Source organism: Taeniopygia guttata, chromosome 8, assembly GCF_048771995.1.
Source record: "Taeniopygia guttata chromosome 8, bTaeGut7.mat, whole genome shotgun sequence".
Taxonomy (NCBI): Eukaryota; Metazoa; Chordata; class Aves; order Passeriformes; family Estrildidae; genus Taeniopygia; species Taeniopygia guttata.
In genome coordinates this window covers 9022982-9047911 of record NC_133033.1, presented here as the reverse complement: position 1 = coordinate 9047911, position 24930 = coordinate 9022982, and the positions used below count along the sequence as shown (strand labels likewise).

The following is a 24930-nucleotide window of genomic DNA, read 5'->3' as shown; positions in this document are numbered from 1 at the left end:
ACAAGCTTTGGCTTAAGTTTAGGGTGACTTTGGTTCATCAGCTATCAGAAATTATATTAATCTTTTTTAGAGGATTGTAGTTTCTACCAACTACTATTTTAGGGTACTCTTATTTATTTGTTATTATTCCACATTTGTGATTTAAATTTTATCGAAGTTGTGTTCTGTGCTGCCACTGACTTTTGGAAATCTTAGTGGCAATGAAGAAAGATTTTGTAAATTAATAGGGATCTTAGTTGCCAGGAATTGCACTATCAATGTTGTTCTTTTCAAAATTGTTGTCTTTAGCCTGTGTTTTTAAAGTAGAAGAGCTCCTTGAGATTCAGGTTGTGTGTTGATGTCTCTGCTCCAAGCAGTAACTTTCACACCCATTGAGCAGTTGTAGCAGTGGTTTCATAGAGTGACAAGTGACGAAGATAAAGCTTCATATTTTCTTACAGATTACTTGAATTCAGCTGGGGAGAGGAAAGGGAGGCAAATTATTATCCTGTGCCTCCATTTCCACAGGCTAAAGTAGGTTGGACTTGGCTTTCAGGTGCTCTTGGCCACCAGCCTGTGAGATGGGAGCAGCCTGGTGTGACGAGACCTGGCTCGCTGTGAGATCTGGGCAGAGCCAGGAGCGAAGGAACTGCTTCAGGGCAGGTGAGGGTGAGGGAGGACACCCAGGCATTTTATCACTGCTGCTTGCACAACTGTGGTTTCCTAAAGCTCCTCCATTCCAGATGGTGTCCAGCGTGCCTAAAGGTAGTATTTTTTGAAAGTTCAGCAATAATAATAATAATAATCTTCCAAAGACACCCACAGTGTCTCTCATAATAAAAAAATAATTTAAACCATCCTTGTTTTTCAGTATCTTGTTAGTGTGCCATTTTGAATTTAAAATTACACATCAAGGTCAGAAACAATTTGAGAGATACTAACAAGGTTTCAGGTGTGATATTTTGTCAGAAAACTCCTACTCAAAATTTATAATTCCATTTATTGTTAGTAGTCGAAGTACAAAAAGAAAGGGATTGATCTGTAAATCCGCTGAGCATCTTAATGGAAAAGAGATGACTTTTTATTGATTTAATCACATAAACGAGTATTAGGTATTTCAAAATGATCAAACAGCACTATGAGTATTCAGAGCAGAGAGCTGCTGCATGAAGTCATGTGGTGGAAATCCTATTTTGCACCACAGGATGGAAGCTGCAGCCTTTAGCCAGCCTCAGAAATGAAATATTTGAGCATGTGTGACAGTTTGCTGGGAATATCACCTTCTGCTGAGCCGGGCTGGCAGCCTGCCAGCTCTTTGCCTGCCGTCTTGGGGGAGATGGGTGGGCAGGTTGGGCTGGTCTGAGGAGTATTGTGATAAATCACTGTAATAATGTGATTCTTGCCAGGGTATCCATCCTGAAATCCCATGTTCATGTATGCAGTGACTTTGCTCCTGAGGGTATCTGGGCTGTGAGAGTGGTCACTGCACATGGAGTGCATTGCAATGCCATGACCTGGGTGTTTCTGTGTGCTAGTGTTCTCAGGATTGTGGCATCTGGGCACTAGGAATGGACTACTGTATCACTAAATAAATAAATAAATAATTTTCAGTTTTAACTGGCCCCCTTTCAAAGCACAATGTTCGCTTCATGTACTTCCTTTAAAAATCATTATTTCAATTTAAATTTCTCCTGTAACTTTGCAATCTTGGTCATGTTTAGGAGTAGAGAATTTTTTACTGTGACAGATATTTGATCCAATTTTCCTCTGCTCTGTTTGTAAAACTTCTGTACAGTCCTGTTGCATTAGTGATAGCATGCGTACTCTTAATTCAGGGCTTCTCCGCCTTGGTTTTCTCTCAGCTTTAATTTGGTTTCACATTGCAAGAAAGGGTTACTTGTGGTATTCTGACTACTGAGCTATGGCACTTTTCTCTATAATGGCTTCTGATATGTACTAAAAATCCTAGAGGACTTGACTCCCATATGGCTTCTCCTGCATTAGGAGGCAAATGGGAAGGACTCCTCTTTCTCCTCGGTGCATTTTGTGGAAATGAGCTCTCCTGTGCAGCTGGTGGGATTCTCTCCGCAGCTAATGGCTCTGGAAAAGTGAACCATCTGCTGCTCCGGTCAGAGTGGCTGCCTTGTTTCTTCTCCAGCCTATTCCCGGAAGGATAGAGAAAGTCAAGAGCAAACTGTAAATACATAAGTTTCTCATGGGAGGGGTGGCATAAACATAAATCACATTTACCTGTCAAACTGGTTCTGTATAAATATTTATGAGTTTAAACTATAGGAGAAATATGAGAGCTCTTCGGTTCAAAGGGCATGTGAGGCTGGTATTCTGATATCAGCTCTACTGAGGCATTGCCTATTGAAATTGGATTATGCAAAGATAAAGCATAATTCTGACGTATTTAAATTAAATGTCTCTGCATTTAAGTCCTTTTGTTTCTTTACACTTTGGGTGTATCTTGAATATACTCTTGTGATTGGATATTAACAGCACTGTAGAATTGTGCAAATGAATGTTTGTTGGTCTTGTAAAACTGACTTAGAATGCTGATTCCTAATTTTTTCGTCATTTTTTCATTTTAATCCTCTCTGGATGGGACAGGCTGTGACTGTGGGTTTTAATGATTTCACTTTTGTTTAGTGACTTTCTCTTGGCAAAGTTAAGATGGGAGATTTGTATGTTGAAGCAACTTGAAAGATAATTCTGGAGGATGAAAAAGGTGGATTTCTATGAGGAAAGACATCTTGGATTTGTATCCACAATTGCCATTGATGCTTTAATTCTCTTTCCTCTTCTCCTTTGAATGAAAGGGCTTTTGTAATACAGTAATTTGTTAAAATTACAAGATTTAACTGCTTATGAAGTGTCAAGCAATCTTTAGCAAAACACCTCTAAGATCTGTGGAAATCATTGTATTTCATTACAAACAATTCCTTGGTAACTAAGAAAAATGCTATTCATTATTGAAATAGTCACAAACAGTAAGAGAAGCCACCTTTCACTGGGATGTAAATGGGTGAATGGAAATAATCAGGTGGCCAAGAACCTAAATGGTGCTTTCTGATGCATTGGTGTTTTTCTGGTAACTTTTCAGTTGCCATAACAGGACCACGTTAGACAGTGAGTCCATACATATCCCCCCAAATGTATTCAGTGTCTTTTTTGTGCTGATTCATCTGGATTGACATTAAAAGCTGTGTGTCAGAAGGATGCCACCTCCTCCATATATACGTTGTCACTTTGAAGAAAAACAATTAGTTTGATGCTAGCAGAATACTTACTTTTTTGTGGTAACATAAAGCTAGCATTAAAAATGCGAGTCTATACTATAATTAACTTTAAAGTGACAGCTGTCTCGCCACACATTTCCTTGCTTAAATGAAAAACATAAGAAATATTTCCCTTATGTTGGGAAGGATGGGAAAGACCTGGAGATCTGATGCTTTTGGTAATACTTAGCTCAATTTTTTTTCCCCTAACTCAGCATATTAAATGACCATCTGACACTCATAATTGGACAGGAAATTTCATTCAAATTACTGCTGCTAGGTATTTCAATATGGCCTTAGGACAAAAGCACTGCTTAGGGAAGAAAAAATCTCCACTTTATCTTCTGAAAATCTCTTCATGACGATAGTCTGTTGGATTGCATGGAAATGTAATGGATATTTTGCTCACTAATGGATGAGTTTTGGGGAGCTTCCAATATGCTCTCCATTACAGGATATTTGCACTACTTAAATACAGTGGAGGAGGCTGGTCCAATTAATGGAAAGGAGGTAGGTCCTCCTAAAACCCCCAAACATTTGTAATGATTCAGGCAATCCACCTGGACTGTTTGTGTTTTAGTGGGAATCTAGTTTATGTGGGATTCTGTGTAAATAATATTTTATGTTTATTTTGAATACTGTTGGCAGTTTCCCTGCTTGACTAAAACCCAGAGAAAGGGTCTTAGAGGGTTAATACTGAAGTTTTGAGCCTTGAAAGCTTTTTGTTCAGATCGAAACTCTCTTGTATGAACATTTGGCTATTGCCCAGGACAAACCAGTTTTTCAAGTCAAAACCTTTGTGGGGAGGAAATGAAGCAACACACAAATTGCAGACAATTTCATGAATTATTTGGATCCTTCACTGGAGTGAGACTGCTGAGTATAAAATAATTTCGCACTGGTGTTTTAAGTGAGCTAAATGAAATACTGGGGTAAGAGACTGGTTTGAGGAGAGCTGTGAGGAAAAGGGAGATCCTGAACTTTACAGAGGACACTCAGATCAGGTCAATTCTGCTGTGGAAAGGAAGACAGAGAGTACACGCGGGCACGTGATTGGCCTGGAAATGTGCAGTTCTTGTGTTTAATTGAAGTCGACACATTTGGGTGTTGGAATCCTTACAGAGTCTGTGCATCTATTTATTTTAAATCTGAGTGCCCACCAGCCTAAAGCTCTGGGATGGACTTAGAGATGTATCTGGATGTGAGGAACCCCTGCCATGATGTGACCCTTTGCAGCCCCCGGTTCTTTGGACAGGTGTTGTGGTCAGGAGCAAACTAAGGGACATTCTGTGGTGCACTTGGGATTTCTGTTATTATACTGGCAGCTGGATGTTGACCTTACAAGGAGCTGTACACCTTAGAGAAAAATGTATTTTTTACAAGGAAGTGAGAGATACATTGTTTGACATGTCATCTTCTGTCACCAGACACCTACCTGGAGAGAAATTAGTTGTCAGCTGGGTGCTCAACACTTTGGATTGGCTACTATTTTAGGTACTGTATTCAGCAAGTAAATATCTTTTCAAATCATTAAGGAAAACACCTTTGAAGTTATTTGTTTCTACATTTGTAGCTAATTATCAGATAATCCCAGAATAGTTTTTCTCCACTCATAGCCAAATTATCTTTTTTTTTTTTTTCTGTTAGTTTGAGGACTACAGATTAATACCTATATGTTCTTTTGAGTAATTTGCTGATAAAATGAAACATACTTATGTAGTGAAATATCATAGGTTATTCCAGGCCTCTTAAAAATTCAGTTTTAAAGACTGTTCTGGTGGGGTTTTGTTGTTGTTGTTTTTTTTTGTTTGTTTTGGTTTTTTTTGTTTTTTTTTTTTGTTAAATGTCAGCTGACGGTGGAAGGGTCCAGAGAACTGGGATTCAGGAGGAGAATGCTTACAAGCCATGTGCCAGATATGAAATCCAAGCCACCTGATACCAGTCTCTTTTGTCTATCATTTTAGGCAATGCTATGCAGTAAATTGGATGTGTTTTGAGATTGTTAGCTTAATGAATCACTATCTTTCCACAAAAATGCCTCAACTGTCATGTTTCATATGAGGACAAAGCTTAGTCGTATATTGAAAATGTAAGCAAATGTTATGCTTATATATCAGTATGATGTCTCCCCATATATTCATTGCTGCCTGCTGTGTTTACGTAGCACTAAGCACGTAATTTAAACTCCTTCAGAATTAACAGAAGACGTGAACGTCACTTGACGTTTTCTGTTTGATGTTGAAGGAGTTTCTTCTGGTATCATGCGACACTGGCAGTGAGCATGTGCCAGAGGAGGGGCTCACAGTGACGTGAGGTAAAAAATCTCCTGCAGGCACACATGAGAACAGTCTTGCCCTGAATCTTTGTTCTCTGAGGAAGCGAGCTTGGATCCTGTGGTGGCATTTGAAATTACTTATTTCCAGTATATTGTGCGTTTTCCTGTCCTGTAATTTTTTTCCAGTCTTGATTGCATGGTAAATTAGGATGTTACAATTAGCAGACCTAATTTAAATTAAGCATGATTGCTATGGAATTTGAATACCTGACTTTCTCTAAGTGTTTGCATTTGTCTTCCTCTGTGTCTTCATTTGTGTACGTTCTGCAATTTTCATGGGTCTCATTTGTTTTCCTGCTGGCCATGCAGAACAGAACTGGGGCAGCAGGAATGCTGGGATTTCACAATACATGGCTCCCAGAAATGAATTTTACGACAATCCTTTACACAGACATAGGCTAATGCTATTTAACAGCCCTATCTTTCCCCACTTTGTCTCAGAGAAAATTTGGGCTGTGTTTTCCTGTACTTGTGAGTTTCTGCTGAAGTTTGTTAGACACCATTTGTAAAAATAATGGACAGATGTTCTTAGTTCCTTTAGTTATGAATAAGTATATAAAACATTCAAAAAGCTTTTAGCAGTTTCTTTGCTTGCATTCTGATCCAATTTTACATGAGGTACATTTATTAAATATCTACTTTTTGAATAACTGTGTAAATTATGGCTCTGATTTTACTAGGCTTTAGTTTTTTCATTCTTTTATTTCTTTTTGTTATCACTGCTACCATCGATTTATTTTTTATACATTCATATATTTATATCTACTGCTCTCTACCATCTTACTGTAACTGAAATTGATTTTGATTTTACTTTTCAGCCTTCTTAAGTAGAATAGCTCTTAAAACAAGTGCCCTTTCTTGGCAGTGGTGAGCTGCTTCACCCTTTGGATGTACTGCTGGTACAAGCTTTAGCTGTCAGCTTGTGACTTCTAATGTTTGTGTTTTTCTTCTGCTCAGTTTTGTGAATGGTTGTTCCAGCTCCAGTCCTCTAAAATTTCAAAACCCTCTGTGTGTGTGTATCTATTTGTAGTACACATTTGTATCGTTATTAAACGAAAAAAGCCATCCTTCTATGAAAAATTGATGGCTGTTGGATAATGAACATTTGGCTCAGCAAGTAGGCTTTACACAAAAGAATGAAGTTTAACATGTAATCAGGCTTGATTGTTCCAGAAACTTCCCCTTGCTTGCAGATCTGAGGGCTGCTCTGTGTGCCAGGGCAGGATCTGCACTCGGGGCCTCCCCCTCTTCTCCTACCCTTAGTGATTTTGTTGCTCCATTAACGTGAAATGCCTTCTACAGGTGTATTTTCTTATTATTTTAATAGTCAGCTTATTTGATCTGATAAACACTGCAGTATAGATAGCTAATGTGTTTTTGTAAATAATTTTTTCATGTCTTTTTAAGTGTGTTGTTTTTATCCAGGAGAGTGGTTTATTGACAGAGCTGTCTGTGTAAATGAGTAAGGACCACATAAACTGAATGCTTTATTTCAACACTGCTGTGTATCTCTCTACATGAATTTACAACAGTTTTAGTGCCTACACTGAGCATTTTCAATGTCCACAGCTCCTTCTTTGTGTGCCTCCTTCTTTGATAAGACAGCTCTTATCTCAGTAGCCTCTCTTCCCTCTCTGCCATTCAGTGAGTGCATTGATTAGAAAGGTCCCAAGCAGCATTTTCTCTTCTGAAGCTGAAGGGAACAACCTGAGCCATCCATATTCTCTCTCTGTATCTGTTTTGAATTAAAAGCATCACCTTGGCAAATACATCTCACCTTTGTCTTGCTCTGGTAGGGAACTGCTCTGCTCAGCCCTGGTGGAGTCCAGGCAGGCAGAGCATGGCATTTTCCTGTCTAAGCTTAGTCCTAGACAAATGTCAAAAGTTTTGTAGCCTGCCTACTGAGACTACAGGTTTATTAAGCCCAGATATCTTCCTAATATGTCCATTGGACTGTTATCAGTCTCCCTTAGTACACTCATGCTCTGCTGTTATTTTTTAGAGATGTTTTTGAGAATCTTTCTCCCGTCTTCATGTGTATGCAAACATGAGCAATAAACTGTTTTCAGTGCTTTTGTTTGAAGGCCTTGTGTATACATGTATATATGTACTTTAATACTTGCATAGAAAAGTGGTTTTACCCTCTTGAGGAAATGAACCTTTCTTCATTGGACTGTCTTTTAGAAGTATCCTGTTTTTCTTTTTTTTTCAAATTTTATTAAATTGATGCTGATATTTTTCTTTTGGTTTTATTTTGTAAGAAGCTGCTAAGAGTTGGGAAACATTATTGCTTTAGGAAGGAGAGGGTCTTGGTGATGAAAATAGAAAAGCACAGTCTCACCGACTAAGTTTAGAAGCAAAAGTATAAATTTAAATTATCATTGTAAGATAGGCAGATTGACACTGATTTTCTGCATGTCATTACCTACTACACTTTGCAAATGGGGATGAATTTGAGAATTGTTTACCTATTGAATGAATTTTTTTTAATATATTCAAAATCTGTGAAATGAAGAAAGGCAAAATATAATCCTAATAAGATAAAATAGCACGATTCTCATAGCAGGCAATGGTTAGGGCAGTGCCTGGGTCAGAAAGATAGGAGGGATGAGAGTGTTGATGTGTCAGTGGTGCAAAGCATGGTAATGTATATGTTGCAGCTGATCCTGGTTTTTTGTGTATTTTTTAAAAGGTCAGATATTTAGGTCCCTTTATGCTTCTATGTTAAATCCAAAATACCTACAAAGCCTTTCTGTCAAAAGGTATGTAGAACTGAAAGATTGAGGGATGGTGGTTTTACAAAAAGCTACCTAAAAATGGTGTGGAATTGGTTGCAGATGAGGACCAGGGGAGTGGGTTTATTGTCTAACAGCATGCTCTCTTTGTTGTCTGCTCTTCTGGCATGTTTGTCCAGATGCAGTGCCATGTTCTGTTCAGGATTTTCTGTTCTCTGGTACGCTGGAAGCTGCTTGCAAGTTAAATATGCTGGGTGATGCTTAAGAAAGCTGATGTTGCAGAGCTGAGGATGGCAGTAAGTGAGGCTCATGTGCAAAACAGCAGAAGCACCAAGGGTGGAAGCACAGCCCTGCACTTGTCTGAAAGCCACAGCAGAGATGCAGTTCCAGCTGGGAGGAAAGCACATCATGAGTGCAACATTCTGCCAAGCAAGCACAAACCCTGACACTCTTGAGTTGGTCTCCATAGCTGGAGAGGATGAGTCTTACCAACAGAGCAAAACCTTTCCAGTGGAGCTCAGGAAAGAGCCTTAAGAATGTGTATTTTTAAAATGTGCAAATAATTTGATTGCAAACATCCTAGTTTTATTCAGAATGCTGCCACTCTGGTTATTACTGTTTGGCCATGTGAAAATCTGTGTTCTGTGCAGTAGAGGCAACTCCCTGGACAGTCTGGAGATTAATTCTACAATAGTGTATTGTTAAAATAGATTTAAAATTAGATCAGTAATTAATCCTCATGCTGTGATTTGGAACCACAGGTAGCTGGTAATGAGCTAATTTGTAGCATTTTTTGATTCTTAAACTAAGAAAATGCTCTGAAATGAAGAGAGCTGATAGTGTTGTGTGCTACAAAGCAACCAAATGAGTTATTATTTTATGTAGCATTTACATTAAACCGGAAAAACTTTCTTTCCATTTTCAGCTTATTTGCTTGTTTCCTGGGTACATCTTTGGGGAGAGTGTCTAGAGCAGGTTTGTTATATTGCACACCTGTATGTAATGGTATGCTCCACGGTTAGAGGATTTGAAACAATATAAAATCACTATGTCATTTCATTCTGGAATTTGTTTGCTTGTATTTTTTGGAGAAAAGAAATGTGATAAACCAGCTTCTGTGAGAATTGCCAAGTAGAGACTTATTTAAAAAACAGCTATGCTATGTGAAGCATTTAATAATAGATTTGGAGGAAATGGGAAATGAAAGTATGCAGTAATGCTTAGCTTTCATTCAATCAGCCTTTCACACTTTGTGATGTAACTTCATGGCAGTATAATGCATAACACAACTGAAGTAGGAGATAGGAGTGCTTGAGAAGGTTTGTTTTATGTTTTTGCCCATTAAATAATGTCTGTATTTCTTCTAGGGTCTCTCTTCCATAATCAGAGATATTTTTTCTTACGTTTTTTTCTTTTGTGCTAAAACAAAAATGGGCTTGGAATGTGTTCAGGATAAAGTGGATTCATGTGGTTGAGAATGGCTGTACCAGTCACTGTAATCTGTTGTGACATCTCATTTTGTTTGGCTTTGCAGAGTTGTTCCTATGTTGTTAATAATGCAAAAGGTCTGGACTATACAGACTGGTGTAAGCAGGTGGGCACCAGCCTCAAGCATTAGGCAAATTAGACATAAATTTGGTGTTCACTGGCAATTCCAGCCTTTTCTTTTGTAATTTCTTAGCTTGCGGTGATGCTGCTTCTTCAATTCAAGTTCTAAATGAAGTAGGAGGGCTTGTCTAACATATAGCTTGGTTTAGATGAAAGGAAAATGGTCTTTCGTGCAATAAGTTAATTCCTAAGTACAAAGATGTTAATTTTCCTTAAAACAAAAGAACCATCTGCACCCATTTTACTCCTTGCTTTGTAAGTCTTGCATTGCTTGACTCAGTTTCCACGTTGGTTAATGAGCTTGGTAGCATGCTGAAAGGTGTGGTGGCATTGTGGAAAATGATGTCCTAGGTGTGTTTTACTCCTGTGCACTCTCTGGATACCTGTACAGAAATATAACCCACACTTCACAAGTTGACTGCATCTTTTTCCTCTGTGCTCTTCTTTTTTTGTCCAGTTTATTCTGTCTCATGGGCTTCAAAACAATGGGCAGTGCAAATTTGCGTAGAGCCTGGCTTGGTGAACAACTTGCATCTCTTTCTGTGTTTGTTGTAATTAAATTGTAGAAAACTTTTTGTGGAAGAGGACCCTACACTCAGGCAGTTGGTTTTCGTTGTTGTTTTTATTTAGGTTCCAAGGTTAAATCCTAGTTGAAGTTCTTCAAAAAGATGGTAGACACAGGAATACTGTAATCCAGTCTCAAGATCATGGGAGTTAGGTATTAATCTTATAAAGGAGTGAATGGCAGGTACAGATTGTCCAAAGATGCACTGGACAAAGGCTCTTTAGTTGTTTAGTCTGGACAAAATAACCAGGAAGGAATCCAAATTCAGGATGTTTCCTGGCTCCTGGGACTTTAATGGCAGGAAATAAAAAGCAGTTTTCCTAGGTGATGTTGGGAAGAAGATAGTTCTGTGTCTGTTGTGGTGGAGACTCTGCTTGCAATCTTTAAGAAGTTGCTTGTTGGACTCGTGCTTCCATCCTCTGTATCTTAACTGTGTGTAATTGTATTTCTTTAAAACAAAAGAAGTGTTTATTGTAGGAATGTGCAACCCCCCAAACCTACACCATGAATAATAATACTTTTTTCCCCTCCAGTTATTCTAGGATGAATAATTCTTAAACTATTCTTGAATATGGAAAAAAAAAAGAAATCAGTTGAACCAGATGCTTACTTATCTATTTTAGAGAACTAATTATCCCTGTTGTTGGTAGTGCTAAAGCTTACAAAATTGCTTCCATCTTTGAATTACTATAATTAAGACGATAACTTCCACATCTAGTTAACATTGCTGTGCAGCTGCTGCATTCATTGACATGCAGATTTTGGATTTTGTAAATTTTATGTCATTGTGAATAAAAATTTTAAATACTTATTTTCATTTCCAAAATGTCTGTTTCTCATAAAGAACTCTTTGTAAAGCAAATCAACTGAAACCAAACTTCTGTAATATCTGAGGAGAATCTGGTGAATTTTGGTTACATGATATTACATTTTAGGAAAATATGTAACCACAAATAACTTTAGTAGATATGACTGCTCTGAATTTTGGATCCCAATTCATAGGGATTTGAGGTCACTAAATGGAGCGCCAAATCTGGAACAAGTCTGATGTTTGGCTTCTGAAATGCTATTTTGAAAGAAGGTAGTCCAGGAGTTAATCTGGCACTCTGACAACCTGAGGTAGTTTACAAAATTCTAAAATAAAAATTTTTGGTCGAAGGTTGGGCATGATGATCTGGTAGGTATTTTCCAATCTTAGTGATTCTATGACAGATCACTAATATTAATAAAATGCATTCATGAATAGTAACCAAAATGTGATTTAAGCTATACTTTTTCTGAATATCTTATTTCTTCATGTTGATTTCTGTCCAAGACAATGAGGAGGCTCATGCAGTCAGGGTTATCTTGTTTACTTACATACTCCAGCAGTTTCAGCTATGATAAATGCCTCAAATCCTATAAATTCAGATGGATTTTGAGAAACTTCCTTATCATTATTCATTTATAATAACCAGCAACGCTATGAAATGGCTTGATAGTGGTGGTTGGTTATTTATATTTGCATTGTTTTTTTCTGTGGCCCTCACTTTCATTACGTGGATGCCTCCTGGGCATTAATCAGTTTTGCTCAGTGAGTTGAAGATGTCCCCTGAGTAAACTGCTAAAATAAAGACTCAGATATCGATTTATGCTGAAACGGAGTAATTGATTTCTTTTTCAGACTTTTTCAGAGTAGGCACATGAAACAAGGTGCACCCGTGGTGCTCATTTTCAAGGCTTGCCCAGGGCTTGTCCATGGGTGAGGAGGAGGAGGCTGGTTGGGGTGCAGATGAAGAGCTGGGGCTGCGTGCAGGGCTCAGGTACAAGGCCAAATGTGCTCAGAAATAACTCTGGGCAAGGCTGCTGCCTCAGGGGCACATTTCAGTGGGTCCAAAAGCAGTGTCCAGTTACCAGACCTGTCTGATGTCCCGCAGGGTTCAGTTTCAGGAACGCGCTGGGGACACTTCAGTACACGTAACAAATGATATTTTTAGGGCAGGCAGAGATGTTAACTCCAGAAACAGAGTAAAAGCTCTATTTCCATAGTGATGCAAAGGCATTGTTTCAGCAGTTTCAGTGTAAGTTATCAATTTTATCCATGCTTTTAGAATTAAACCGAGGTGCTCCTGTGATCTCACAGGTTTCTAGGCTCGGGTTTGGCAGTGTGGATGTTTGACCAGGGGAGGGAGGGCAGCACCTCCAGAGCTCTGCATGGGCTGGAGCTCAGCCCTACAGCCCTGGGCCCTACAGAAACTCTGTGCTTTTAAAATTGTGTTTTGCCTAAGCTGGAAGACCTGGAGGGGATTTTGTCTCTGAAATGATGAGGTGAGATCTGAGAAAAAAAAAAGGTTAACAAGACCCATAGCAAATTGTGAGAGGAAAGAAGGTTCAGGGCAGGACTCACCTTGTGTTTAATAAAAACAGCAAAACTTTGGCTTATAAACAAATAATAATGCTTGCAATCTCTCTGGACTGGTTAAAAACTGATTTTTTTCTAGTTAAAAAGTAAGATATAGCCAACCTTCTCCCCTTTTACTTTCTCCTATTACTCCTATTTTGTTATGTAGGTTGAATTAATTCTTGAGCAAGAAAACATACCGTATTGTTTTGAGAATTCACAAATGGTAATAAATAATTAATGCAATTTAAAGGATTAACAATATGATCTCCTAATTATCTTTGGCCTGGTACCTCACTTTTGAACCCAGCACTATCTGTCTGTCTAAAATGAACCTTCCAGGAAATAATTTTTTCTTCAGTGGAGCTGCTTCTGCCAACAGTTAAGTCGACTAGTTTGAATTTCTTTGGCACTAAGCCCTGCTTAAAGCCAGCTTTGCTTCCTTCATATTTAGCTGTTCATTAGGAGGTGCTCAAATGCTGTCAAGGTGACTTGTAGGGGCAGAGTTCATCCCACTGAAGTCTGCTTGTTACCTCCTCCCTTCACCCTTTTTAGTTTTAGTGCCTACCAGAACTTCATCACTCTTGTTCTGCATTTCCTCTAGGATTCCTACATCTGCTAAAAGCTTTTTCTCTATATGCAGAGGGCTCTCTTCCACCAGTAGAGAGTGTGATTGTACTTGTATATTTTTCTCAGCATAGAACATGAATTTGAGAAGTTGGGTGTTGTATTTTTAGTCTCTGTGTTTAAGTTTTGCCTTTTTGCCAACACACATAAGTCATAGCAATGGCTAAACAGACCCAAGTGGTGTTTCTCTTTTTCAGATGAGAGATCCAGGAAAATTAAAAGTTATTCAATGCTGAGGGTGCAAAGAGAATAATGTTTTATTCCCAGCTTGGGCTAGGCTTTCACTCCAAGCCATTCCCTCCTCTGAGTACATTTGTGTAAACCTGACCTATTTTAAAGGGTCTCAGCTGTGCTTGCTCTCCATCCCCTTAACTCTTTCTCTTTTGGCTCCTTATCTTGGCAAAGACAGAAAAGAAAATGGGTTTATAAAACTCTTTTCAACTGGGAAAATGCAGACAAGCAGTTAAAAAGCTCTGAGTTTGGGACAGTTCACTTCCCCTGTTATGCTGTGGTTTAAATATACCAAGTTTCCATAGTCAGCTCCAGACATTGCTGTGGTAAAGTGTGCTTTAAGAACTCTCTTTAGCAAAGAGATAAAACTGTAGAGAATGGAGCTCTGTTTTCTCACTGTATTAGTGGTTTTTACTGAGCAAGACCATAAATTCTTACAATATATTTGATACTAAAATACCCAGAGTTTTTTTTTTTTAAATTTCTTACATAGTAATATATATTACACTAGACTACTCAGGAATTTCATGCTTTAAGAAAGATTTTGTGCTAATGTAAACAATGATTATATGGTATTAATGTTGGAATTGAATATTCTGGGTTTTTTTCAGCAGTTACTGGAATAGTGTAACTGAACTAATGTTAAAAATATCTGTGAACTGGGATTTTAAGCTTCTTAAAATCGGGCTGTTAGTTTTTCCATGAGATGTGCACAATGGCAATCAGTTTTTGGATGGACTGTTGTTGAATAATACATGAATGTAAATGGAGATTGTATGGAATCAGTTGGATAATTCTGAGGAATGCTTTAAGTACACTAAAGAGCCTGAATAGCAGTTAATGGTGCTTCAACTTTTATTACTGTTTATTATAGTTGGCAGTTCAGTTGTATTTTTTTCTGCATCAAGTTCTCTAGTTTCCTATAGAACAGCAATAAAATAAGCTTACAAATAATAATAGTCAGATGCACTGTGTCCTGTGGCAGCAAAATACTTTTGCATTAAATTGTAGTTCTTGGCAGCCCAAGTGTGTTTGTTGTTGGCCAGCTCCAGCAGATCAGTCAGTGCACGAAGGACCTGGCAGATGTCAGCATTTGGGGTCTGCAAGCAAAGAGGCTTTTCCTGTGCCTGGGGATCCCAGTGTGGAGCTTCACAGGGCACCCTTGGAGTGGGGCCAGAGAGCTCCTTCCTCAGCCTTTGCTCAGCTTTCCCTGCTCCTGGCTGTTCTCCCACCCCTATCAACACCAATGGGGTTCTAGGTGCCTGTTTTGGGAACTGCTGAAGTAAGCAGGAATGTTTCTGCCATGTAGGAAGCAAGCTGGAGGTACAGAGAATAGATGTATGTAGCTGTAATGCTTGGTCAGTTGTAAGATTTTGCTGGCAACTTCTTTTCTTCTGTTTAAACAGCAGGAGAAGTGGCAGTCACAAAGGGATTTAACTGTCTAACTGCTCTTCTTCACAGATTCCATCATTTAAAAGAGTTTTGCTCACCCATTGCATTTCCTTTTATCATCTTTAGAGCCAAATGTTTGCTACCAGCAGTCACGAGCTGGGAAGCAAATGGAGGAATACATCCTTCCCTTTATTTGGCTCAGCTTTCCCAACAGGGAAGAAATAAATCTGAACTGTCCCATAAGTGTCACTTTCCTTGCTGGAACAAAGGCATGGCAATGAGCGGAGTTGATGTGGTAGAGATGTGTCTGAAACTTTCTTTGCAGAGTTTTCCATCAGTATTGCCACACGTGTTCACAATGATTTTTGGATCTCAGGCTTTAAGTTTGATTAGTAATCCCACTCATCTGCTGGGTTGTGCTAACACTTTGCACTTTGTAATTTTAACTCTGCCCTAAGGAATATGCTCTAGTTTCTTATAACCAAGCCAATAATTGTAACAGATTTATTTGCTACATTGGATATTGGTAAGAGGATCCAGAGCACTCTGGGCTATATTACATTTTTTTTTGCTTTTTGTGCGAGTTGTAAAGCATGAGCTGCACGTATTCTGTGAATCAGGAATAAATTACCAGCTATCTCCAGCGGCCTGTGCAAGAAATGCTTCCAGAGTGTTGAAACACTTGCTGCTGACAAAGTCCCTTTCTTCCCTGTACATTTCCTTCTTTGCAGGATCACTACTGAGGTCAAGAGTATGAGAAGATCCTACCCTAAATACTGAGAGCTTCCTCCTTAGCAGAAAGAGATTCTGCAGGAGCTGCCTCAAGGTGCTGTTGTCCATCTGACAGTGCCTAATGGTTGGTTTATCTTTCTTTCAGCTGTCGGACAAGCAACAGGAAGAGTTTGATTGTAACATCCAGCACATCTCCAACTCTCCCACGGCCACATTCCCCTCTTCATGGACACACAGGTAACTCCTTAGGACTGCTCCACCTGGGAAGCATCAGTAGTCACTCATTGCAGTGAGTTTGAGCATCCTGGTACTCAGCATCAAATTATGCCCTATGGAAATTACTCTGACTGTGGTTTTCCACCTTCTCTAACTTGTAAGAGGGTCCTTATAGTTTCAAGATAAATGTTTTATGTTCTGCACTTTCTAGTTTGCTTCTGTATCCGTCCTCCGCTCTTCCTGGGGGATTGAATCCTCTTACATCCTGCAAAAGAGCCTGAGCTAGAAAACAAAGCCAAATAAAATTAGATCAATACATTTAAGTAAATCCCTTGTTTTGAGTCTCTGAGCATGGTTAATTTGTGCCAGTGATTTAACTGCAGTTCTCATGAGGAGGAGCATCCTGCCTGTTTCCGTGTGCCTCCAGCAGCCTGGCAGCTGTGCAGTGTGCCATCTTATGGTCGCTGTCTGCTCCTCATTGCAACATGAGGTGTTTGGGAGTTTTATTTCTTTTTTACACTGCTCCCAGTTTTACCATGGCAGCAGCTGGGAAATGCTCATTTCAGAGCACATGGGCAGGGGCTTGTTAGTCATTGAAGTGAAGTGTGTGGAGATGTTATTCCAACAGAAAAAGGAGGAATAATTCTTCAGAAAGGGTCACACATGGAGATTCAACAGCTTGCCTGAACAGCATGTTCCCTTGTTTTTGTTGCTGAGGGAGGTAGATGATGTGTGACGACTTTGGTTTTGCTATTTCAAAATGCCAGAGAGGATGACTGGGCTCCAGGTCTATCCCTGATGGGCAGCAGTCAGTAGCAGGAGACAGCTGGAACGTTTGAGGCACATCACCCACAGTGGAGCCTTCTGGAAACACATCACTGCTGCGTGTGAGACAAGGAATGTTGTTTTCATTATAATCAGACTGTCTTCCTCCTACATGGCAGTATGTTCTCTAAATGCTTTCTGGAGAATGAAACTGAGGCAATGCTGAGAAAGAACAGCAAACTGATGGTAGCTCAGCTACAAGGAGCCATCTGCTTTTGTTTGCAGAGCTTTGCATCCCGGGAGGTGGTATCCAGCCTGTTGAAAGGAAAAAGGAGGCTGAAGTTACTGTTCAGGGATGCCCGTAAAAGCCTCATTCACTCTTAAGTTTTTGTAAAAATCTGCCACATTTTCTTGAGATGCTATAAAAAGCCCAGTCATGGAAAGCTAGGAAGATGCTTTAAGTACATTGTTATTCTAAAACGACCCATGATTTTCAAATTAAAATGTTAACAAAATCTTAGAGAAGGTATATTAAAACCATTTTCTGCTTCAGAATCTGAAGGAAAATGCAGGGCTAAAAATGTGTATAGGACCATCTCCTTCCACTTCAAATTCCCTTGTCGTTGTAGTGTGTGGTTATGGTAGCGACAATTTTGTAAAATTTAGTTCAAACAAGGCATTTTTCTTGGTAGAGATTCTCCACTTAGTTACGATGTGCTTTTTGCTTTGAATTCATGTATGTGTTGGTTTCACTAAATTCTAAATTACCTCTACGAGCATTTAACTGAGAAAAATAAATGCTTGGGAGATTGTAAGAAAATATTGACATGATCACTGGTCAGAAAACAAATGCAGAAATGTTCATAATAGAAACATGTATATTGTATTTTCTTTTGATTTGCTTTCCTCCTCTATTTTAAAAATTAAGTTTCTTCTGGTGGTTTTGATGCTGCTTCATGCTTTACAAGCTTATAATTTATTAGAACTATGTGACTGTCTTCTGAAAAAAAGAGTAACTACTCAGTGGTGTGCCACCTTACTTTAGCAGTAATTTTGAAATATTTCCTTTTTTTTTCCCTGATGTTGCATATGGGATTTAAAATTATTAATTAAAAGGACATCCTTTGTTACCTGCAAGAGTAGCCAGTAGTGCACAGGAAGATAAATTTATTGTAATTTGGGTTCTCTACCAGAATCTTCCCTGGGAAAAAAAAAAAAAAATTATTCAAGAGATAAAAGTAGATGAAATTTAGAGTAGAGTCACAAATATTTTCTTAAGAAATATCATATATGAGGAGTGAATTTGAGAACAGGCTGTGATATTTGTTTAGTATTTGAACAGAATCTGTCAGTCTGTTTGTTCAGGCACACGCAATGATGAGTTACTAAGAAATGTTGGTGCCTTTCTCTGGCCTCTTTTGTCTTGAACTTTTCTCTTGTCTTCTTAATGCCCATTCTGAGCCTCTCCTACAAATCAAAGGAACAACAAGCATGCAGAGAAACCAGGGAGGCTTTCTAAAATCTTTCTGTTCAGACACCACACTAGAATAAATTCCTAAAATACTAAAATGAATACGCTAAAATACAATGCACTAAATACACAAATATAAATAAATGGCAGTAATATCAGGAGTTACTCTTCTGTACATGTTGTAAAAGTCAGTGGGTGAGATCCAGGAGAGTTGTCTCTCTGTCAGGCAAACCTAACTCCTCACGAGCACTGATCCAGGCAGAGGGATTTGCTGTCTCAAACAGCATCCCAACAAGGTGCCAGGCAACTTCATATCCTAGAAAATTTAGAAGAAAAGTATTACTTAAAGAGCTCTCAGCATTTGAGAAAGAAGTATATCCAAACATTTTGAACCCTGCCATGAAATCACTTCTGAATCAAGAGCACCAAAGTGTGCTAGTTCCCTTTTCAAACTGTATGAAAGAGCATTTTCCAGAATGAGCTGGTGCTTTGGCATAAAGAGCTACAGCTCATGAGGAAGTCGATCTGTTGGTTCAGTCTCCCAAACTTGTAGTGGCCAGTTTTAGGAATGCAAGTTTGAAAATTTTGCCTTTATTCTAAATTCTTTTTGTTTTGAAATGAGAGGGGGAAGTAAAGAGGTACACATGTGTATTCCTTATTTTTTTTGTCTATTTCTTTGAATCCATTTTTTAAAATCTGAAAATTGCAAAGAGTTTACACCATAAGGTTCATAACTAAATTAGCATCAGATTATATTTTAAATCAAAAAGCTTAAAATAGAATAAGTTACATTGTAATTTAGTAGTAAAGAAATAGGTAATAACAGCTGGGAAATTGAAACTCAGGCTATTTTAAAATTTACTTTCCACAGCTGTAAGGTAGCCAGGTTGTTCTCTGGCTTCCAGTGGGGGCACTTGTCACTGCTGGGACCTTTGCCCTGCTCGAATCTGTAATGGCACACGGAGGGAGCTGCTCACAGCAGCACTGTGCTACTGAATTAAATGATTCTGCTATTACACTGCTAGTTCAGTTCCACCTTCTGGCAGAAAAATGGCTATTGCTGAGGTGCCTATTTATTTATTATTTTTAGAGTGTGCAGAGTGTGTAACATCCCACTAGATCCTGCCCTGGTTATCAAAGCTCAGGTTCATCAGCACATCATGCTGTGATCCTTGGGTGGTGTGAGAGCACCATGGCATTTGTTGTTTATGAGACTGCTGGTGCACACAGAGTGCTTTAAATATGGTGATAATTTTGAAATTGGAATGTGTTGGAAGGTGTCTAAGTCTGTAGCATGCACATTATCTTTAGCTGCTTGCTTTAATATTCAGCAAGTAATTTGAATATTCTGGATAGAAAAAACGTAGCCTTTTGTGTTTATTTATTAATTTTTATGGCTCTCAGAAGCAGATTTTGCAGCATGGATCTGTTGTGAATTTTTGGGCTCATAAGCTATCTGATGAGTGTCGTTCATGTTTGTAGGGGATAGCTGAGACTGTCATTGCCTGTAAGGTCTGGTTTCATATTTTGAAGGTAGTGGATTTACAACTGCTTTGGCTGTATCCTTCTTCCTGTGTCCGGAAGATGTAAAGATTCCTGCCTGAATTATTTGCATTGGTGTTGCTGTGTTGATTTACCTAATGGGCAATCATTCTGTGTAACAGCCTCCCTTGAGACAGAGGCATTTCAGGTTCAGTAGTAGCCAACTATAACCCTGGAGCAACAGGGGAATCTACTTTTGCTGCAGAATAAATAGGGTTTCGATCAGCCTTGGTGAATGAGACCACTGCACTCAGGCTTCTCTTATTAAAATACCTTCATCTACAGCAGATGCAGCAATACTGGGAAATTTTAGGGAAAGTAGAAATTCCCTGTCTCCCTGTTGTTGTTTTAAAAGCTTCACCCAGACTTGAATTGAGTAGAAAAACTAATTGCTTTTCATTTTAAAACTAGAAGCAAATCACAGGGGATCTCATTAAAATTCCAGTGTCTGAAAGGAAATATGCCATATACATCTGAAAAAGTAGTTGCTTAAAAATTAGTAGTATCTCTGTACCACACAGTGCAGGCTCAGAAGAGTTTGAACACCCACACACTTAATTTCAAAATTTAAAACTGTCATTACCCAATTTGCTCAGTTATTCTGAAATTCTATTTTGATCATAGCCCAGAAAGTTCAAAGATTGATGAAGATATAAAAAAGCAATGACAGTTCATTGCTTGTTTATAACAACATTAGGCAATGAGGTTTTTGATCAAACTATCATCTTGACACAGTAGTGTTCATTGCCAGTAAAGCTTGAAAAATGAGAAGGCAAAGACCAAGGTTTCCAGCAAAGCTGGCTTTGTTAGATCATCTGCATAACTATGGAAAGGCCTCACTCCTGCTGCATCCTAAAATGTTCCTTCAACTTTCTGCTACCAAGTGATTGGTGACCCTGCTGCTGGGATGTGAATTGTCATGCATGACTTAGTTCTTCACTTTGACTTTCTCAGTCTCCTTGGAAGCTTGCAGTGCCTCCTAGACTGAGACTGTCAGACCTCTCCATCTTCTTGTGGTTCAAAAGTAGAAAAATGGTTCTGGTTTTCCACTGTGACCATAAGAATTAAAATGAGTACAAGCTTAATAAATGAAACACCAGAAGTTACTAAGTTATAGGTTTCTGATCACTCTCTCCCCTCTGCAGTTGTGATCTACTGGGAATGGGTTAAACAGTATCCACTTTTGGATGAAGACTTGAATTGTGTTGTATTCAACTGTGAACTCATTGTTAGTCTTAAGTAACAATATGGAGAAAAAAACCAAGGCAAAGGAAAACAAACCCGTTGCTCAAACTCTTTGTTTGTAATTTAGTTTGCTCTTGATGAAGCAGATTGTGGAGTGGTCTGGAATTCACTTACCTCTCCCGGTCTCTCATCACCCCATGACACATGTTACATCAGCCTGGGGTTGGTTTAATCTCCACCAGCTGCTTTTTTTCCCCTCATAGACTTAGAGACCAGATGGAGTTTGCTGGCCTGTGCTGCACTGGGGCCATCCTCATGCCCCAGGAGGTGTCAGCCTGTTCCCCCTCTCCTCCTCCCTGCTGCCCCGACACACCTGCCAGGTGTGCACACCTTGCTCACAGAAGTTGTGCAGAGATGCTGCTGCAGACTTCTGTGACCCATTTGTAAGGCTGAAGTGGGAGGGAACGTTGCCTTCAGCTGAGCACCATGCTTATATTCTGCTCCTGCTCAGTGGAAAAGCAAAGGTGTGTGGATAAGTTGGATTGAAATTAATGTGACTTAATTATAACTTAATTATAAGCTTCAGTAGGTTGCTGAATGGGACCAAAGAGTCACTGCTGCCCTGAGGGGCAAGCTGGGCAACTTGAGCTTCTGAAACAGAGACAAGTCCTTTGCAGATGGCTCATACTTGAGGTTTGACTTTTCAATGTGGCTTTTAAAATAAAATCCCATTTTATATGGGATCTAAATTTAAAACCACTTCTGATGCACCTTGCAGTGTATTGCTTTTACAGAATCTATTTCATTTTCTTGGTCTTATTTTAGTGCTATATTGTTGTCTTTGCACAAAGAAATTGCTGTTGACACATTTACTATGGACAGTTTCTCTTTCAGAGCAAACAACTTCATGCCCAATAAAATACACCCTCACTGATTCATCCATATCTTTGAAATATTTCTCTAGTTAGTTTGTAAATGATCCTGGCTTTCAGAGCATGATGGTTGCTTTTTACTTTGAAATAAAATACATTGCAATAAACCACTCACCATGATTATACACCGTATGACAAAGCCCAGATTAAAAAAAAAAAAAAAACACACCAAAAATTAACTGTTTTTTTCTTCTTTTCTGCATAGTTTCTCTGGTACTTTCATTTTCATGGTAACGTTCTGTTTCAGAAAAGTGGTAGTGAGTGTGACTGCTGATAGGTTTTAGACCAGTCATCTTACATATGGATAGTCCTTTTATTATGTGCAGGTTATTTTTCCTCAGTGAATTTTGCATTCAACTTTAGCATGCATTGGGAAGAAACGTTTTCTTACTGTTTATTTTTCCTGAAACTGTCATGTGGCGCTTCTAACTTGGGTTTTTCATTGACAAGTGTTAGGAAAAGCTTGTAGATAGAAATCACAGCAAAATATAAAGGACTCTTTTGTTTATGGGTGGTACATTTAATTCCTGAAAGTAGGAAATGAAATATACCCTCTAAATTATTTTAAAAGGAGGAAAAATACTGGTACATCTATATCAGAACATTTCTATAGCAAATTAATGCTCAACTCAATGACTCAAATCTTCATATTTCCAATTATTTGTTACTGCAATGTGCAGTTCAAAGTCTTGCAGAACACTGAAAACAGTCCATTTGTTGCAAATGTGAACAAAATGGTTTTTAACTGTTAATTTTTGCTTTCTTAAACAGGTAGCAGCCCCTTGGACAGTCCCAGGAACTTCTCTCCAAATGCACCTGCTCATTTTTCCTTTGTTCCTGCCCGAAGGTAAGGCAAGATCTGTTCTCTTTAGACTGGCAAGCAAATAGTCTATTCATTTTATTTACAAATGGACTATAGGTTAGAACATTTTTGATTGTGTTTTACTTTCTTTGATGTTTCCAATTATATTTTATTTTACTCCTTATGGCTTACGTCTGGGCAGTACCAGAATGTATTAGGTGCTTTTCAGACCTAGAAAAAGATAAAGTAAATGAGCAGTTAATGCTGCCTAGGGAAGAGGCAATGTTCTCCCAGAAGAATGGCATGTAGGGCATGTGATATGACACATAATTTAGTCAAAGTGACATGAAAGCCAGTCATGATTAAGGTAATTGTAACTTAGTTGTAGTCCTAGATCTCACTGAGGTGTATTGAAAATGTACTGATCTTCTTCGCTGTGTCTGCACGAAGGTATAAAAATACTTTAAATTAGGCGTGCACAACCCTGTGTCTTCATTCCCTAGTAGTGACTTACGAATTTCCTCTGCTTTCTTGGGTATTGATGTCAAGAGAACATTACTGCTCAATGAGAAGAATAGCTGATAATTGAAATTGCAGGTCTGTGAGAACCTCTACAAGAGTAGCAGTGAGAGACCCCAGTGTGGAGCTGGCGTCTGTCCTGCAGCAAGTGCTGGACAGGTGCTGGTCATGCGGTGTGTCAAACTGCTGGGAAGAAATCTGATACCACAGTGGTGGATTTAGTTTAAGGAACAGGAATGAAAGAATAGAGACAGCTGGGAAGAGCAGGAAAATGGTGATTTGAATGTTGAATCCCAGCAGGTAGGCAGAAATTGATAATGATACAGAAAGTTAAATTTTGTGAGCAAGAAAGAAAGAATAGGGAAATTGGAGAGCTCCCAAGCAGTGTTTTTGCATAGGAGGTGGGTTATTAGATTAAAATATGAGGAAGGTATTTTGGATTTGTTAAACTGTGCCTTAGCTGAAAAAACCCAGTCTGTGTTAAAATGATCTGAGAATAGGAAATGTGTGATCATCCTGAGAGGAAGTAAGTTTTCTGAGAAAGACAGATTTAGCTTGAGGACTAGAGAAAAATGGTAAGTCTCAAAACTTCAAAGAAGAATAAAGGTTAGGATTTGATGGAATAAGGTACACTCTTTATCTGAATGGTAGGAAAATCCTGGAGCATTTCTCCATTGAGGTGATTTGTTAGAAGACCTGGTGTCCTTGAATTCTATTTGAAGCAGATTCTGGTCTTCTGGTAAGAAAATGCTTTTTAATAGCACATGAAATGTAAGAGACTGGATATGTATTTTCCTGTTGCCTCAGAGAGAAAATTGGTACTTTACCTGCTGCTTAAACAATTCAAAGGGACCCATCCACATTTGATTTTAAAGGCTGATCTGGTGTATTCAATAAGCTCTGTTGAAATCAACAGAACTTCTACCAGTTTTCACAGTATCTGGAGTATCTCACAGGCGTTCTAGATTTTGGAAAACAGTAGAAAAGTTGCAGCAGAAACAGCAGTTATTGTCAAAACTTAATGTAATTTTTCAACATCACATTTCAACTTGATCTTTCAATATGGCTTTCTAAAGCTCTGAAGAGTGCCCTTTCATACTTTTCTGCTTTTTAAATCTAATTTTTGAAGAAATAGGTGAATAAAGGTTAAGCCTGTCCTGTTGAGCACAGTGTTTTATAGTATGCATGTTCCTCTCTATACTTTTCCTGCCAGGAAAAAGAACACTTAAGCACTGCTTGTTTTAGAAACCTGTTTCTATTTTCTGCTTGCATTACAGCCTGAATAGCTATGCCAGCAGTAACAACAGATACATACTAGATTTCGTAGTATCATAGTGGTGTCAGAATAACTTCTGTATGATGGAATTAAGGAATTACAAGTGTGGTGCCACTTGTAAATATCCAGAAATGGGTATTTCACAGAACCCTTTTCATTGGCATTGCATTCTTTCTTTATAGTCCTGTGATGAATTCTTTCTTGAGATGGAATAGGAAACTTGTTTGGAAAACTTGCGTTATTGTAAAGCCACTACAATTTCCTGCAAGATTGTCCTTAGTCTGACTTGTGATTAACCATAAATCCCTTGTTAGATACCCTTTCAGTGGTTGTGTCACAGCCACAACATGGGCA

At 38.7% G+C, this 24930-nt stretch overlaps 1 protein-coding gene across 10 annotated transcripts in view; it reads left to right on the top strand.

The window, feature by feature from the left end:
- The window catches only part of MAST2 (microtubule associated serine/threonine kinase 2), a 185606-nt gene that overhangs the window by 103845 nt on the left and 56831 nt on the right, over positions 1-24930 (top strand). For all 10 annotated transcript variants that reach the window (XM_072932623.1, XM_072932625.1, XM_072932624.1 and 7 more), the window contains 2 exons: positions 16014-16105; positions 22751-22826. In XM_072932623.1, the coding sequence (XP_072788724.1) occupies positions 16014-16105; positions 22751-22826 (168 nt within the window). The remainder of the gene's footprint in view (positions 1-16013; positions 16106-22750; positions 22827-24930) is intronic.